We start from the raw sequence: 19165 nt of genomic DNA on the forward strand, positions 1-19165 counted from the left end.
GTTCTATTATGTAATATCAGACTTCACGACCAACTCTGTGAGCTACAGGAAGTGTGGATGCAATATGGCGTCAGTCATTTTTAGTTTATTTAGCATGACAGAAGCTGGGGTATGCATAAAGTACCAGAGGTTCCTCCAGACACTGAGTGTGGGCATGGGCCTCTGCAGAGGACTGTGTGGTTAAAATTAATATTTAATCCGACAACAATTTAATCACTGATCAATAATAATGATCTGATGCCATTAGTTTAATTTTGCATACACAAAAATCCAAATTATGTAAGCATTTAAAGACTTTTTCATTTCAAGCTACATAAACTGATGCGAGTGTTACTGCTGCATGTGCACAGTAGGGCTGCCACGATTAGTCATCTAGTCACGATTACGTCGACTATTAAAATCGTCGACGACTGATTTAATAGTCGACGCGTCGTTTGAAGCTTTGTAAGATCCCAAAAGACGCAGGAATAAGTAGTAGGATTTAAGAGTGTAATAACGGACTGAAACAGAAGATGGCAGCACTGCATGTACAAGGATGCCAGCTGCCGTTAAACCCCGAAGAAGAAGAAGAAGCTGTGTCCCAGAATTCATAGCGCAGCCCAGCTCAGTTTCCAACAATGGCGGCAGCTAGTTAGTTTTAATATTACTCTTATTATTCTTTCTGGGTCACAAAATAAACGTTTAACATATTTTCAGGTGAGAATGTAGCTGTGTAAACCTCAAATATCTGTTCAGTTTATCAAGACACCACATATTTTCAAAAGCGCTCCGACGTTTTCGGAGACGTCTGTTAGCCACTAGCTCGATAGCTAGCCGGGGGCTAGGCTCACTAGAGTCGTGAGAACGCCGGACTCCCGGCAAATCGTTTTCAAACCCACCGCCGTCTTTCGCTACATCAGGTTAAATATATATAAGTCACTTAGATAACTTAAAAATGTTATTGTTTGGCTTTTTTAGTATTTTATTTGTTCCTGAGTAAATCGGTTTGGCTGAGATTAAAGTTATAGTTTTTACACAGCTGAATAAACGTCAAGCAGACAGCTGATTATCAGAAGTGTGAGATGCTGGAGAATTTACTCCGGTGTCCTGTTATATTTTAGATAGCAAGGAGTTTATTAAACTTCACCGAAACAATCTGCAAATGTCATTAAAATGTAATAAACTATCATCTTGTCTTTATTTTTAGTTCGCACCTTAAACACTTAAAGCTGTAAGCTAATGATAGTTATATAAGAGCAGATGCTGCTGGTGCAATAAGCTGTACGTTTTACGTCCAATGGATGATGATCTGATTAGTCGACTAATCACAAAAATAATCGGTGACTAGTCGACTATCAAAATAATCGTTTGTGGCAGCCCTAGCACACAGATTATTGTTACGAACACTGCAACAGCAGCAGGTGGGGAAGGCTGCGAGCTTTGGCACTGTTAAAAGATCTTTGGCAATGCGATCATGTGAAACTTCTCTTCTTTGCTGTTATTTTCATAGTCAGAGTGGTGGAGCAGATGTATGCAAACAACAGATTAAGGGTGTGTCTACATCCAGCTACGCTAAACATTGGGAGTGGAAATCAGGCCTGTGCACGCGTCTATTTAGATCAATTATTTAGTAAACAAAATGTTGTGTGAGCACAGTCATTGTAACTATTTATACATGATTGTAAGATTTTAGACTTTATTTACAGTTTATTAACAATCACAGGTGAGTAAGACAACACCACCGTTTTCTTACTGATACTATCACCGCAGCAAACCATCACATTTAGTACCTGCTAATGTCACCTGCTCTGCTTTTATCACAATCTTGCTGCATTTTAACTTTAAAGGCTTGCTGCGTGTCCTTACAGCGGGCATCTATAATGATTTGAAAACATTTACAAGTGCAGAAAGAAAACAAGCGACATGCAGAGCGAGTCTACTACAAAGAGAAAGACAAGGTAGACAGATGAGAAGCGCCTGGCAGACAGATAGCTCTAGACGGAGGCCATGATTTGATTAATGACTGGGGCGTGATGTACCCAAGCACTGATACATGACATCCCCATGGAAAGAAGATCCATCAATGCAAATCCAGCTCCGTTGCCGTCGTCCAGAGAAAAACCTTGACCCTGGCGAAAAGTCATACCAACACCTGACCCTCGCCTTTCTTTCTCCCCTAATCCAACCATCCATCCAGCACTCCTGCATCCATCCTGCCTTGTCTCAACAGCATTTGCATTCTCTTCTCACATTAAGCCTCTCTCTCTATCCTTCGCGCTCTTTCTCTCTCCTCAGCCTCCCCATGTCACGCTATCTCATGTTTCTCTCCCCTCTTTTAATACCCTATTTGCATCCAATACAAGCAGGTGGCTTGCAACTTGGAGCCGATGTGCGAAAGGACAAGCTCTGAAGACTGTGCGCCCAAGCAAACACTGTGTCTTATTTGAATTGTTCTGCCAGAGAGGATATTTCAGTCGGTGGAAAAGAAAAAAAAGCAAACTGCAATGGAGGGGAACTGAGATGGGGAGTGTTAGGAGGCAACAGGTTAGGCAGGTGACATGTTGAGTGATGCTCGGGGAGCTGGGAGAGACCTTGGACTGGAGGATGATATTGCAGCTGTGAGACAGAGGGGCAGAGAAAGAGACGGAGACGTTGTCCCAGTAGGGGAATGCTTTTATGTTTTTTGCTTTTGAAGATATTTTTGGACAGAAGCTGATATTCCTCCTTTGCTTACTTCCCATTTCATGGTCAAAAAGATAAAAAGCCTCCGTCTTAATGCAAATAGCAGCCGTTTCAGCGCGTAATAAAAACTTTGCACGAGCTAAACAAGAGAATGGTTCTAGAGAATGTGTGGGGGAAAAAATCTCTGCAACAGCATTTGGATGATGGATCACTATCAGCCAGTAAAACTCTCATTGGGGATTAACGGCTGGGTGAGGCGGGTTTCATCACAGGATTTCATAAACAAACACACCAACAAGACTATACACGCTCAAACTGGATTTGAGCTTGATCCCACAGAGTGTAAAACTGCCGGCGCTCAAAGTGTCGAGCACAATTCTCTCACAGTGGAATTAATTCTGTGGTTGTCTGCAGACAGAACGACACCCACACACCGTCCAGTTTTTGACATGATTAATCACTTATCGCTCTGATACTTTGAACTCTTTGAAGGTCAAACAACCAATAACCCGATCATCTAGTTTGACTTAACAGCAATACACTTGAAATTGTGAATAGCTTTTATTTCTGTCTCAACTAACCGGGGTGTATTTGGCTGAAGACTCTGTTTAAATCATTTTCCAGCTTTACTGTTACGAACTGGACAAACTTTGGCACGTTAAGCTGTGTGGAGGAACTTTGGTCACACAGGAAGTGGATTTCACAGCCTGCGTAAATTAGTTCTGGGTGTCAAACAGAAACTTGTCGATGGTGTAAACATCAAAATAGCCTCGAACGCTTTATATAGCCACAAACATATCAAAAGACAACATTATTTATATATAATCACAACAATGCCAAATTTCCTCCATGAAGTGGGTGTAAATGCTGCCTCACCGCTTCTCAGGGTGCGGGAGGTTTCTGCAGCGCCTCAGCCAGCTGAATGTAAATCTGTCCTTATACATAATCATTTTATTTACCCTAGTTTAAAGTTTTGGACGTGCATTAGTGTTACACATGAAACTAATTTTATTTTTTAAGATCCAAATAAATAATTCCCACTAAAAGTTTTACTTTTGCTGAGCCTGATGATGAGTACCTTACCACTGCCCTGCTGTGGTCGTAGCTGTCTCTTTAATGCTGTGGCCGTTTCAGGTCATTCATTCATTTAGGCAAATCAATAAGCAGGCGTACTTTATGGAAATGTGTTTTTTTCCCATTCTTTTTGCATCAGTATGAGTTACCTTGATGTGACAGGTGGAAAACAGACACTTTGGTTGTTTTTTTATTCATTTTCAGCTACACTATGTAACTACATGTATGCAGACAATTCTTTTATCCAACTGTAAAGCTAAAAGCATGAACACGGTGAACTCCTGACGAGTATATGTGAGTAAATGATGACATTGATGGAAAAGTACTGTGGATTTACAGGTCTGATCGAGGAAAGGAGACAAGGAAGCGAGAATTAGTTTTATTCTTCACTGATGGAGAAGCTTGCACTGATTCTGATATTTACACAAACTTTAAAGAAGGAGTGATGGAGTTGATCAGATCAGCAGGTGTGCCAGAGCAAGAAGCAGTGAGGCCGTTTTCTGTTTACGGCCTAAATCTGCTGACGAGCATCACGCTGGAAGGTTTCTCTGTAAACTTAAAAACATAGTAATTAATATGGGATTTAAATTGGATTAATTTTATTAGTAGCAATTAGAACATTTTATTTTATTATCATCAGTGATAAATCAATGATCCTCTTTTTGTTGATTTTTAATTTCAATTTCATTAAAAGGTATTTTACATTTATAGGTTTCTAGTTACTGACACTTTATATTTTATTTCTGCTAAATACAAATTTAATGGTGAAAAAATGTCATTATTTAAATCTTTTTTAAAAAGTACTGCTTTATTAAAATATGGATACTGACTTTGATCGAGTATTTCAAGAAAGCTCAAAGTAGCTCAGCAATAATTGACCAACGGCAGCTGACCTGAACCAATGTGTCCCCAAATTCTACCACCTGACAAGTTTCCCAGAAATGTAGTGAGAGATTAAAGCAGGGAAGAAGAAAATGCAGCTCTCCCATCTCCAGTTCCCTAAGGAAGCATTATTAAAACACTCACTTCCACCGGAGGAGAAAGAGAGGGAGAGAGGAAGAGCAGAAGGGAAGACAAGAAAGTGAGAGAAAAGGACTGTGGGGAAGAATAAAAAGGGTCAAACACAAAGGGGAGTAAAAAAGAAAGGAGAGGGGATCCCCCGCTGGACAGAGTAAAAACAAATTAAAAGAGCCCTTATAAAACACAGATGCTGCAAAGAAAATAAACTTCACGAGATTTACTGTTTTGCAAAGGAATCGGAAGACCGGTGGAAAAGCCATCAGTCAGGACGCTTTGTTTCTCCTCCTTCCTCCTTTCGTTCTCTCTCAGGTAATGTTGCTGAGGTATCTATCTCCTCGGTTTCCCCTTTCCCCCTCTCTCTCTTTTCTCTTTGTACAGTGATCTCGCTCGTCTGCTATTTTCAGTCAGAGTTAAGAGTCGAGGTCAGGGCGGCCTGTGTGAAAATGGCTTCCTGCCCGGTCTCCAGCTCCCAAACCGCAAGCTAACGGGGGGCTTTTATTAACGGCCCTATTTGGGAAAATTTTTTGAACATTTTGTATTTTTATTGAAGTTTCTCATGTCAGGAAGCTTAGAAAAACAGACACTCGACAAGAGCAAAACTAGAAAAAAAAATGCCCGAACACGATTTTTTTCTTTCTTAAATTCCACTGAAAAAACACCAGAGGTAAAAAAAAAAAGAAAAAGAAAGAAGAAGCGAGGCTTTTAGTGTCAGACATGCTCCGTACGGCCGAGGAGCAGTTTGTTCAGAGCTTAGAGCAGTCGGTTCTGTAACGAAGAGGGAAAAAAGCAGCAGGCGGGAGGGGAAAAAACCAACAAAAAACACAGAAACACAGAAGCGGAACGTGTCCACGTCTAACAACACATATGCGCATTTCTATCTAACAACTATCAGGTGAAAGGAATGCACACAAATACAAAAACACACACAAACAGCACCCTGAAATCAGATCCGCAAGTTTACAGCATGTCAGTATTTACAAGGCTTCATCAGACGGGACTGAGTCGCCAGCAAGAGGAGCTGAGTGGGGGGGGTTACACGGCTCCGGTGGATCGGATGACACCCCACACTTCAACCATATGCGTGTGTGTTTGAGTGTGTATCTATCATCTGATTCGGGTGAAGGAGCCAGCAAAGATGGGATGGGTTAGACGTTAGAGAAACCAGAGCGAGGTTTGTAAGGTGTCGCGCTGCACAGGAAAAGCAAACATCTCCGTTAGACGAGAAAGAATTTGACTGAATGCTGAAAAATCTGCAACAAATTAACTAATTTAGCAACAACAATCAAAGCAGTGTGAAGAGTATGAACCTAAAATTGTGCTTTTTGTAAGTAAAACTTTTTGTATTATTTTAATAATAAATAATAATAATAATAATAATATAATAATAATAAAATAATAGGCGTGTTTCCGTCAGGCCAAAATGGTTTTAAATCAAATTTTTTTGCAAGCAAAAAACGATCGAAAAATAAAATCAGATGCAAAAAAATATTCACCTTTGTGTGTGGCCAGGTATTAAGATACACTTTCAGTATGTATTCCAACAGTTGCTCCAAAAATAAATAAATAAACACATAAATAAATAAATACAACTGTGTTAGCGTACGTGATTAAAAACAGATCAGCCCGCAGCTGAATGAGGAAAAGCTGACCTTCCTGGTCAGAGAGGAGACTGGCTGCGTCCGTCACTCTGTCTGCCTCTCCTTTTATAACCCCGCGGTCCAAAGGAGAGGAAACAATAAGACAGACAGAGAGGAGATAATGAGACGTCTGCATTACTGTGACAGCCGCCTCGCGCTGCATTCACGAGCCAATGGAAGAAACTCGTGAAGTCCAGCGAAAACGATTAACATATCCTCGCCATCGTCGTGTTTTCATTCCTGCAGAGTTCAGTCTCCTCTCTTCTTGAAGGAGGTTGGTATTTTAATTATTTTGTCAAAGCGGTGCCTGTCTTTTTTCGTCTGCACTAACGGACCAGCATCACCTACAGCAGTTAAACACACGCAAACAGAAACGTCGCGGACGTGTTTTTCTCCCCATCTCGTGCTGATTGGCTTTTTTTGCGGTTCTGCCGGTAACAACCTGCAGGCCGCTATGATCCGGGTTCAGCAGGCAGAATTTTGACTTCCCAGTCTAAATAAACAGCACGTCAAAAACACTTAGTCCACGAGCAAACAACGAATCTAAGGTCAAAGCAGGGAAAGGTTTCTTTCAGGTTAATACACGCTTCTTTATTTTTAAGACGCGGCGTTGCTCGTGCACCTTTAAATTCAAATCAGCTTGGTTTGAATTATGAAGAAAAAGAATCTGAGAGACATTTTTTAGCAGCAACAGCATGTTTGACATTTTATTTAATGCATATTTTACACGGGTACACACCCTGCATTAAAAAGATGACCGAGCAGAAACGTTTTGAAGGATTTAAGCTTCCTAATTCATATAGAAATGATTTTTAAGCATAAGGATCCAAGTGCTGCACAGAACAAAAGCAGGATGTAAAATCTATCGATTTGTGTGACAATGGACGGCTTTGGCTTTTCAGAGCGTGTGCTGTTCACATGGCAGGCAATAAGCTGTAAGCCACAAGTGCTGCCTGTGTGTAATGGCAAGCCAGCTTTATTTCTTTATCTCTACCTTACAATTTTGCAAATCAAATAATGATGAGTGCAGCCAGTGACGAGAGGGTTAGTGGCTGCGGAGGCTGAGTTATTAGGGTTCCTATAAAGAGGACAGAGGTCTCTGGCGGAGCCCGAATGCTGGCCAAGATACATATTCCTAGCGCTGTGTATTTTTGGTTGGTTTAAAAGCCTTAAAAGTAGAGGGGAAGGCTAATTTTCAGGGTAAACAGCTTGTTCGATTGCTGTGTGGTTTTACGCTGAGCTCTCCGTTTATTGACTCAAGCCAAGCTGGGCTCTGGCTCCTCCGACGACCGCAGGGAGAATCCCGCCGCCGGAGCCGGCAACAAACACGATCCGCAAACACTAGCTTACCTTTGATGGCACACGACTGTTAAATCAAATGCACTGAGTAATGTACAAATCCTCTCGACTGCACGGCAGGTCGAGGGAAAAACGCTTTTAAAAGAACATCTGCTCCTTGTAGGAAGCCATTTGCCAATTCCTATTTCCTGCTGACAAGTAATTTGTCGTTTCAATTATTAAGATCTATACAGTAGGATTTAGAGGTGAAGCTGGTTTCTGTGTCGCCAATAAAAGACGCGAATTATGAAAACAAAGGCCGCTCAGAGAAGAAATAAAGCGTCTTTGCTGTTGTATAAAATATCTCATTTCAAATGTAACTGCGTCTTTCTCATTTTCTAAATATGTTAGAACTGAAAAGGAGAAGAGGTCGAGAAGAGGCCCCACATTCACCGGATAAGTGTTTAGACTTTTAAAAAAACACAACCTACAAAGGAGGGCTGCGAGTTGTTTTAGCTGGAGGAAGTGACCATTCATAAAAAAGGGTCCAGAGAAATTACCCTGCTTTCTCTGTGTTGTTAGATTTGTATCAAGGCGAAATCCTTGCAGCAACAAGTCGGGCTTTACGAGTCCTTTCCTCTCTGTGCGGCTCTTTGCGGAGCACGGCCTGCCTGCTCTGCTCCTCCCTCTGCAGACAATCCTGACCACACAGCGCCACACGGAGGATCATTGTGGTAATAAAATAGTCCACTTGAAATAATTAACAGCTTCTTCACCTCTATAATCCTTTTATTATTCACCTGTTCAAAAGTTTATTCTGTCTTATTCTTCCCAAATTCTTCAATGACTCTGATCTATTTCCAACTTTCAGCTGAGACACAGAAGCACGACACAAATGTCTCAGGATAAAGAACAGGAAGTAACGTTGCTGTCATTGATAAAATGTCAGAGCTACAGTGCATCCTTGTGTTGTTGTTGTGTGTACAAAAAAATGTAGGACAAGGTCAAAGAAAGGTAAGAAACTGATAAACTCGGCTGTCAACCACGCCACAGCGAGGTCACAGACGCATGCAGACGCACAATTTTATTACTTTTGCTGACCCAGTGAACCTAAAATTATTTTTTATGTCCACTCTACAAAGTTACTGGAAAGTTTTAAATGTCAACAGATATTATTTCTGCTGGAGAACTTTTTTTTCATACATTTGAAAAGTACAAAGTAAAATCTGTCCCCTCCACCAGTTATTTCATTTATAAAAGTTTAATATGGTTCATCATGTTCTTTTGTACATCACTATGTTTAATTTAAAAAATGAACATGAGTTTCAATATAATCCAATAAAAAATTATGGCTGGTTATAAGCTGATGTTGTAGACACTGTGACAAATCAGTGAGAACTGATGATGAATAAATGTAACAAGTTTAAGTTTTTCACTTTAGGCATCAAACAGACTGACTGATGAAAATCTAAAAACACTTTTTGGAGTGTTACAGGGGACAAGAGATAGTTAGGGTTAGGTGTCCACTCATTTGTGAGGTCGGACATGCATCAGCTAAATATCGCTGATATCTGGGTGAGGTCAGTAGCCATGGAGATGGTATAACTACATCAGAGAGTAAATTAAAAAAAATAAAATAAAATAATAAAAGTTTAATATGGTTCATCATGTTCTTTGTACATCACTATGTTTAATTTAAAAAATGAACATGAGTTTCAATATAATCCAATGAAAAAATTATGGCTGGTTATAAGCTGATGTTGTAGAGCAGGGGTGTCAAACTCAAATACACAGTGGGCCAAAATTCAAAACTGGAACAAAGTCGCGGGCTAACGTTAATATTTACTGGAAAAAAATCTTCCTCCAGATTTAAGAATGAATCTTTTCTTATGGACTCAAACAAGTTTTGCTGAAAAACTGAATATGGAACAAGCAAAGCTTAATACTAAACAATATATATATTAGCTGTATAATAGCAGTAGGCCAGCTCTGATAGTAATTTAGTATTGGCTTCGCGGGCCAAATGTAACTAGGCTGCGGGCCAAATTTGGCAAGTTTGACACCTATGTTGTAGACAATGTAACAAATCAGTGAGAACTGATGATGAATAAATGTAACAAGTTCAAGTCTTTCATTTTAGGCATCAAACAGACTGATAAAAATCTAAAAACACTTTTTGGATTGTTATAGGGACAGAGCAGGGTTAGCATATCTGCTGCAATATATTTGACCATCGTTTTACTACACGTGAGAATGAACTGCACCAAATGGCTGGAAAGTATGTGTCCACTCATTTGTGAGGTTGGACATGCGTCAGCTAAATATCGCTGATATCTGGGTGAGGTCAGCAGCCATGGAGATGGTATAGATGGTATAACCACATCAGAGAGTAAATAAAAAAATAAAATAAAAATCTGAAATGGCATGCATGTGGTCCCTTTGCAAATGCTGGCTAGCTCAGCCTCAGGCCGGACTCCGATCCAAGGCGGACAGCTCATTATGATGACTAAAGTCTGGACAAGTAATCCATCCGACTGGTTCGTGCAGTTTACACGTTACTGAAATTAAAATCCGACCTCCTCTGTTAAAGCCATCTATCGTATCTTACCAAACTTTCTAGATTTTCTGTCTGTACGCTGCGACTGTTTGACTTAAGGTAAACTACGCTGTTAAAAACAAGGTCAGCGCGAGGCCGTGCACATACGTGTCACACGCCAGCAGTTATGAGGTAATGTTTCCTTGGCATCGGCTTCAGCAGAGCGTTGGTGTTTTTCACCACGGGACGATGACTGACGAAGGGGAGCGCTGGAGGAGGAGGAGGGCGAGATAAAACAAAAGTCCAAACCCAAATAAGCAACCCGTCAGCCTCTAATAGCAGAAAGGAAGTGTCCCTTTATCAACAAGTGAATTAACAGTTTCCCGTCACACCTTGTTTTTCGCCTCCCCCTCTTTCTCTGAACCAGCGCCAGGGCCCAGATGGCCCTATGATCGGACCACCGGGGCTCCTGCTTTGCGGGGAAACAAATCTGCTGCACTGACTAATAGCCCTGTGTTGATGTTTTATGGTTGGGAAGTGTATTACTGGTGCTATGTATACAATGAAAGGCACCCAAGCATGTGAAAAAATGCACACCGAGTCATAACTGTCATAAACATGTTGCAGAGAAGGGGAAAGCCGGGACGTTTCACAGCATTTCATGTGGACGGTAGAAAAACGGACCCTCGGTCAGCAGATAAACCTCCTCTCTAGGTATTGCTCAGAACTACGGCGCAGTAAAAATATGAAGTCAAAGCAAACCAAAAATCAAAGAGGGTTTTTAGATTATTATGATCAAGCTGCTTTTTTCCCTCCACACGCTGCTGTATTATACAGTACTGCGGTTGGAGCTGAAAGACATCTGAATAATAAAACGTCTGCAGTGGCTGCCATGTGCCTGGTATAGCCTCAATAACCTCTGCCCTGTGCACAGAATATGCACTTACTAATCTAGCCTTGTATGAGCCGCGCCGCAGACAAACCACACTTTTACAGCATGGGACGCTCACATTATGGGTCATCACCTCAAATGACAATACATCGATCGCACAGAGGACAGGCTTTGGGGAGAGAAAAGTACTGTACACACGGACATAAATAGCCATTTCAGATTTTAACAGTGACAAGAAGCCGGCCAATTGCAGGCTCTATTTTTAGGTGTGCCGGTGGCCTGAGGCTGGCAGCTTTGAGAAGGATGTGTACTTTTCTACAGTTCCTTCCCAAAAATCAACGCTGTCCTCGCTGGCGACAATCACAGGGCAGCTGTTGTGGCTAGGTGGCCCGGCCCCAGCTCGCCTCACCCTGCTGCTTTGTGCCAGCCTAAGAAAAACGTCTTTGCTACCCAAAATTCACACCCAGCCTGCAAAAACAAGCCGGAAGGTAAACGCAAAAGCAAATGCGACTCGATGTGTTTGCATCCGGTGAGAATTATGGAGTTTTATCAACGCTGGTGGCGGTAGGGGCTGGGTTTCTAAATTTACATGAGGCAGGATGCCTCGGAGCCAATTTATCTTCAAAAAAAACAAAAACAGACGGACAGAGAAAGACAGAGAGACCTAAATGACCTTCCTCCACAGGTCACAGCTGATAATGGATCACTGAAATAGGCACTTTTTGGCAATTCTTAAATTGATGTCATGTCAAACCCGACCAACCTTTTAAACATTACAGTTAAGTCAAACTTTCTCCAAAGGGAAAAAGCGGCTCATTTTTATATATCTTACCACAGGTATCTCTTTTTCAGATGTACACACACACCTAGACACGCACACACACAGTTAGGCATCCCTGTGTGGACTAATTGTTGACAGGTGGCCCTAATGTTCTCCTTTGAAACCAAAGTGTGATTTACGAGCACGCTCCCCGAGACCCCGGCTTTCAGCACCGCTACTACAAACTTATCTTTTCCTCCCTGCTCCTGTCGCCTACCCCCTCCCACTTTTATTCCTTCTGCTCTATCTCTTCTTCATTTTTCCTCAATTGCACCTCATTACTTTGCTAAGTCACTTTCACCTCCGAGCCCACTTTGATGTTTCTCTGCTTCTCTGTCTCTCGTCGCAGCACAGCAGTGACTCTCCAGACATCCTTTTAATGTTTGATGAACTATTTTTCACACCGTGGAGGAATGTGTCCATGCATGTACGTGTGTGTGTGTGTGTGTGTGTGTGTGGCGGGGGGTTGGGGAGCTACACGAGGAAGACAGGAAGGACAAAGAAAGCAAGGGCACAGTCACTCAGGAGACCCTGAAACCTCATGTGCCAGTCCAGCATCTTCGATCAACTATTTGAAGACTTTTGGGCGGCACAGTGCTGGGCGTAGGATGAGAAACATGGATCATCTATAATATTTATGGCAATTATTGCTATTATTCAGAAAAATAGCCTGTGTTCAATATTGTGAAACACCTAAACATTTAATGGATTTCATTATAACGACGCTAAACCCTCCAAATATTTATTCGGTCTTTTAGCAGTCCAGCCGATTGACCTCGAGCAGTAATCTGCTACAGTGCCCAACAAACTCAAACACATTTTCATTTACAAAATAAACTTCATAAACTGTGATTCCTCATTCGTTTGAAACTGTCCACCTCAAAATTTGGGTATTTTCATGCAATAAACATGGCTGACAGTGTAAGTCTCTATAGGTAATTTTCCTTTTTATAACCAGATACAGTTAGATCTGCATGTTCTCCCCATGTCTGCATGTCTGGGTACTCTGGTTTTACAGTTTACAGCATTGCAAAGGCTGTGGCTGCTTTTACTCTCAACTGCTGTTACGACCCGGCTCAAAAGCCCAGCATCAATATGGAGACTAACACCAGACTTCATTTAAGACAAAGACTGGTGTGCCTTCCCAGAGAGCCTTTATCCACACCTCCCCAGGTGTGGCCAATTAGCAACAGCTGGACGCTCTTGCATTGCCACTTTGAGGGGCGTAACAATCGGATACTGACATAAGAATTTGAACAGCTTTGTTTGGCTTCTAATTAATAATGGATTGGATTTATAAAGCGCTTTTCAAGGCACCCAAAGCCTTGAAAAGTTTCATTTCAGTTTCAGTTTCATTTTCAAATACGTGTTTTTAAACTGTGTATAATTTGCACAAACAAGCAGACGAAGGTAAAAGACTGAGACCAGACTATGGTGTCACATTTCTGCCGTATGTGAGTATCCAAGTAGTCCAGTGATGGGAATCGGTGCCTCCACAGCAGCGACCGTTAATATGGTATGAAACAGTGTTTACGTCGATGCCACAGTGTAACGCACGGAGGGTGCGATTGCACTCAGAGTGACCAATCTAAGCAGACGAGCAGCCGTGCCTCGTGAACCACAGCAGGAAAAAGAGAACAGCATCGAATCAACTGAACTCAGAAGTATAAGGCTTGTAATGCCTCTGGGTTAAACAGATGTTTCATATCGACAGTTCAAATAAGTGAACGAAAAAACACCGCAACAACATCCACTGAGCTAATAACATCCAGCAAAAGATAAAGTGAAGTGAAGCGAGTTCATCTGATATGGCGTTGGGAATACATCAGATAGAAACAAAAAGCCTGGTCACAGGATACAGTGAGAAAATTGTTAGATATGATAAGACACAATTTTAAATATTTATCTTCCAACTGCAAGATGTTAGGTTCAAACAACACTGACCATCTAAATATTTTACTTCAGCACATTAACACTTTTCGCTGGAACACAACATGGGATAAATAACAGTGTGTACATATCCAAAGGAGGACACTGCTCTGTGGAATAGATCACACATCTGCTCGCGTGACCTTCACTTTTAAAGTTAATGAACTGCTCGTTACAGCGTTTTAAAGTTTAGGAGCTTGTTTCCACGGCAGTAAGATGAAAACGTCACGAAAAAACATGACTTAAGTTTTCAAACCTCTTCTACTAAACATGCAGAATTACCCACCAATCGATTCCCACTCATGTGGTTCTCTGAAGTGTTTATCAAGTTATCCACCCGCTACCGGCAGCAGCACGTTTATCAAAGCTCAGCGATATTCCAGGAAGACCGTGACTCGTAGAAACTGTGATAATTTACTCCCAGTAACACCTTTGGGGTCAAACAGTGCAGGTTACACAAAGTCTGTGTTTATCAGTCAGAAAGGTACACACAGCTCGTGTGAGTGGCCTGCAATAGTGTTTGACAAACAAGGGAGACAAGGTTGTGGCAGAGTCCCTGGAAAAGTGGCTCTTGTGACAACCAGTCACTGGAAACACAAACACACATGCACACAGACACACACAGACTCCACTGCAGCAATCTCTAACCTGAAGTAACACTCCATTTAGCTCACCATTTTTATATCGCCGCACAATCACGACAAGACGGAGAGATGCTTGCTGAAAAAGAGCGACTGTCGTGCTCACAGTCGTCACGTGGACAGAAACACATCTCTAGGTGAAGGCAAAGGTTGCCCCCTCTCTGCTGAACGTGTTAGAGGGTGCCGTATGTACGCAGTAACTGTGTCGTCACCTAACGTGCGCTGTCCTAGGAATGTCACCAACTGTTGCGTTAATGGAGGCCACAGCTACTGTGATTGGCCTGCTCAGTACAGTTGTTTCCTCTCATGCATTTCTGCTGCAGTTTGCAAAAGGAACTGTGAGAGAAAAATAACTGTTGCCTCAAATATAAGGAACAACAATCATACCCTCAATACAAGGACTCGGAGACAACAGCAGATTCCTGGTTGGAGATTTCACGTCTGAAGAAACAACATACAGATTTGCCTACGAAGAAAAAACGTGACCACAACAAAGTGTGGAGGACCCAGTACTGCATTTGTTTCTATTATGGCTAGAACAGCATATAACACCAGGCCACAGCCACAAGGTAATTAACACATAAAACACCACCCACAAGTAGGGATGCAACGATACCAATTTTTTCAAACCGATACGATACCGATACTTGGATCTGAGTACTTGCCGATACAGAGTACAAAAAACGATACTTCTACCACACACACACACACACACACAAATACAATTAATTGGAAGACAGGTTTTATTATATTCTCTGCCGATAAAAAATAAATCTTAATAAAAATGACCACAAAAAAATTTCAAGTGAAAAATAAGCACTTCTGTTAAATTATTGAGTCTCCACATTGTAATTTTACAAAATATCACTGAACTATTGGCACTGTCTCGAGCTTTCAGAATAATAAATAAACACTTCTGTTTGGAATAAAATAAATACAAATTAGGTTTGAGAATAAATTAAACAAACCAAAATAAATTAAATAAATTATTGCACAGTGTCCATATTGTAAACAAACAAACAAAATAATTATTATTAAATAAATAAATAATAAAATATAAAAAATTATTAAATAAATAATAAATAAAATAATAATTGGCCCCCTAGTGGCCAATCTAAAAAACTACAACAGAAATGACAAGCCACCCTCTGATTAATGAAATAAGTTGGTATCGGTTCATGGTATCGGTTAACTTTTACGAGTATGAGTACACACACATTTTACAGTATCGGCCCCGATACCCAATACCAGTATCGGTATCGGTGCATCCCTACCCACAAGTATAAATGCTGGGAACGCCATTGGCCACTTGGTTAGGTTATATCTTAGATTATACAAAGATTCTCTGCAGAAGTCGACAACAGTGTAAGTAAGTAACACTAACGTGGCCGCTAAGGCATTACTAACAAAAGCTGCTGTTTGTAAACTATGTTGTTGATGTAATTGTCAACTGATCATTAAGGTCAAGGTCAAATTTATTTATATAGCACATTTCAAACATCCGATGCTGCACAAAGTGCTTAACAATATAAAAATGGTATTAAAAAGCAACAATGTAATACAATAATAACAATAAAAAACAATAATAATAACTAAACTAATTCAAATAAGACCAAAATGCTTGGGTCATAGTGTGTTAAAAGCCAGGGCATAGAAATGCGTTAAAAACAGTCGAACTGAAGCATTTGAATATGTTCGTCTGAAACAGGTCTGTGTTGTCTCAGTGGAACTTCCTGTATAAATAAAGGTTCAATAAATCAAAATTAAAAAGGAAAACAGGTAATTTAAGTCATTTATGGTGTAAACACATTACACACTGGTTTCAGCACTCGGTGTGTGAGGATGTAACTGCACCAAAACTTCATGGGTCAGTATGTACCTTATTTTTGAAGTTGCGAAAAGTAAATGAGTAAACTAACAGAATCATGTTTTTGGATTTCCTGTTAACTTATATAAACTCTCTATGACGTTTGCTGCCCGATTAAATTATTCTCAAAAATCGGGGCTGGAAAAAAACCCTCATAGAGAGTCTAATGAACTTTCAGGGCTAAATTTCCAAGTATATCACAGCTGGTAAACAGTGTTGGGTGGAATCCGTGGTCTGTTCTCAGGACGTGAATGTGTCGACATAACCAGACTAGATGAGAATTACTGTTTAGTTTACAGAGATTACAGAAGTGAGGAAGCTGCTTGTCATCTAGTTGTGGAACAATCATGTATTACATCATGACTAACACATTTATTACTCGCTAATATACAGAGTGAATCAAAAAGAATAATCCAGTTTTAAAAAGCTCTATTTTTTAAGAAATGGACACAGAAGCCAAGTAAGTAATTTTTGAAACACGTGGCTGAGTGTTCACAGGTGCTCAGTGTGTGCCCTCTGGAAGCGGCATGTGTCCACACAATACTCACACCCGTCTGAGCATGTCAGGAGTCACAGCTGTTGCTATGCTACCAACCGGCAACCACTTAAAACTCCTAAATCTGCTCTTTCTAACAGTTTTCATTGTTAGCAGTGAACGGCTGTGTAATTAAAGCACTTTGAAGTTGGATGAATGAAACGCTCTGCTGCTCAGCATCATTATCAAATCCTGTGGAGATCCAAAATTGAAACTTGTACACCCAATTCTTGTTTTTTAAAGTGATTAAAGATATATACAATCATTTCCCTTTAAAAACAAACAAAGAAACGACTGTGTGGATGTATACTTCTGACCACAACTCTACTGCTGAGACGCCAACTTGGACTTCTAAAACTGAAACATCAATAAGCGTCTCACTTCTTCACCCTCCCAGCTCCTTACCATGTAATGGAGACCCTGAGGGGCTGCTGGACAGGCCTGGTATGGGGCTACAGCGCCCACCGATGCCTCCTCCACCTAAGATGCAGCCACTTCCTGCAAGACTTCCTGCTCCTCCTCCTAAAGCAGCTGCCCTGTTCAGCTCCTGTTCAATCTCCTCCAATCCAGCGCTCTTTTGAAAGCGCGACATCCGGTTTACCACACGTGGGGACATGTGAGTCCGGGCACACGGTGCACCACCGTAGGGGTTGATGGGAAATACATGTGTGGTGCCGCGGAGGGTGCTGACGGCTACCCAGCGACTGTCCTGGCTGAAACACATGTCCTGTACCTGGATCCAGACAGGAGAAAAAGATCACAGACAAAAAACAGAGCAGGTAAATGTCACACCGTAAGCATAAGTGGTGGAAATGTTGACACATACCACATAAAACATGATTTCTTTCTTTCTGAAAATTCCATTAAAGTGTAGAGGCTGGTCGACGTGTAAAAACAGGACATAATGTTTTTGTGTTAGTCTAAACCAGGGGTTGGCAACCTGCGGCTCTTTAGTCCTTATACTGCAGCTCCGAGGGGTTTGGGAAAATAAATTACAAGTATTTACCTAAAGTGTATTTTTTGTATTAGTTCTTTTAATTTAGTTCTAAATTGAAAGATTATTGTGATATTTAAATATAAAAATCAAATTATATTTTATTATTTTTCGTCGCTCAAAATAAGCGTCACACTCGCGGAAGCCGGTATACCCGCCGAAACGCCGTGCATTTACCGAGACTTTCAACCCCAGATAGGCCAATTATGGATCTTCGGATCCACATCACGTCAGCAGCTGTTCTCGACTGTGAACTATGTTAAAACAAACACCGCTCACGCCTCACAGACGACAGCTTACAGTCCTGCGTAAAGATGAAAGTGACTTCACTGTGCGCAGAGGTTCAGGAGCAGAAGTCTTATTGTAAACATATCACAGCAGACCCGACGATGTTTGCATGAACACGCTTTTCAGCTTCTCTTTATTGACCACTTTTCACGTTGCTGTGCGCACACAGCCGGCTGTAGCTTTTCAGCTCACAGCCCGACAACACAACAGCAAAGAGAGCAGGCGGCGAGGCGTGATTGCGGGTGCAGCTCAGGTGCATCCGCCTCCCCTGCAGCAGCACTGCAGACCACGCCCCCCACACACATTTACCATGTAAAATAAATATAAGTAAATAAATAAATATTTATGCAGAATTTTGCAAATATTTAGTAGCATAGTGCTTTTTTCCAATTATTTGTTAAAATTCAGGTCAAGGCTCTGCTATGCTCCAAAGGCGATATAAGGGTATCGGTACACAACAGTTTTTCTTTGCTACATGGATCATTTTCCTTTTTGTTATATTTCTTTAAGAGTTCAAAATGTGTTCATTACATAAATAAAATGTAATTTTCTCTGTAACTTCATGGATTTCATAAGCAACACACCTTAGTTGTTCACACAAAGCATAAAGGTAAAAAACAATATATACAGTGTTATCTTCATTTTAGATTTCAAAAAGTATTTGCGGCTCCCAGTGTTTTCTTTTGCGTGGAAACCGGGTCCAAGTGGCTCTATGGGTGTTAAAGGTTGCAGACCCCTGGTCTAAACCATCTCACATCCTCAGGGATCAGTCATTGGGCATCTTTTCTCTGTACCTGCAGCCCCTCAGTTTCATTCTTAGAAGCCACTTCTATGTGGATGATCCTCAGGTGTATACGCTCCGAAAACAGAATGATGCCTACTCCATACAAACTACATACTGAGTGACTTGAGAAACTAAGTATTCGGAGGGCTGTAAACCTCCTAGATTTTTGGTCCTAATATCACTGGTGGGATGGCTCTGGGACAGTGTGG

The 19165-nt window shown here is 41.1% G+C and overlaps 1 protein-coding gene across 3 annotated transcripts in view; it reads right to left on the minus strand.

Annotated features, from left to right (window-relative positions):
* Positions 1–19165, minus strand: part of bcas3 (BCAS3 microtubule associated cell migration factor) — a 365279-nt gene that overhangs the window by 273182 nt on the left and 72932 nt on the right. For all 3 annotated transcript variants that reach the window (XM_087841488.1, XM_087841496.1, XM_087841502.1), the window contains exon 15: positions 17296–17623. In XM_087841488.1, the coding sequence (XP_087697614.1) occupies positions 17296–17623 (328 nt within the window). The remainder of the gene's footprint in view (positions 1–17295; positions 17624–19165) is intronic.

The sequence above is a fragment of the Neolamprologus brichardi genome, chromosome 1 (genome assembly GCF_056152115.1).
Source record: "Neolamprologus brichardi isolate AB-2024 chromosome 1, ASM5615211v1, whole genome shotgun sequence".
Classification (NCBI taxonomy): Eukaryota; Metazoa; Chordata; class Actinopteri; order Cichliformes; family Cichlidae; genus Neolamprologus; species Neolamprologus brichardi.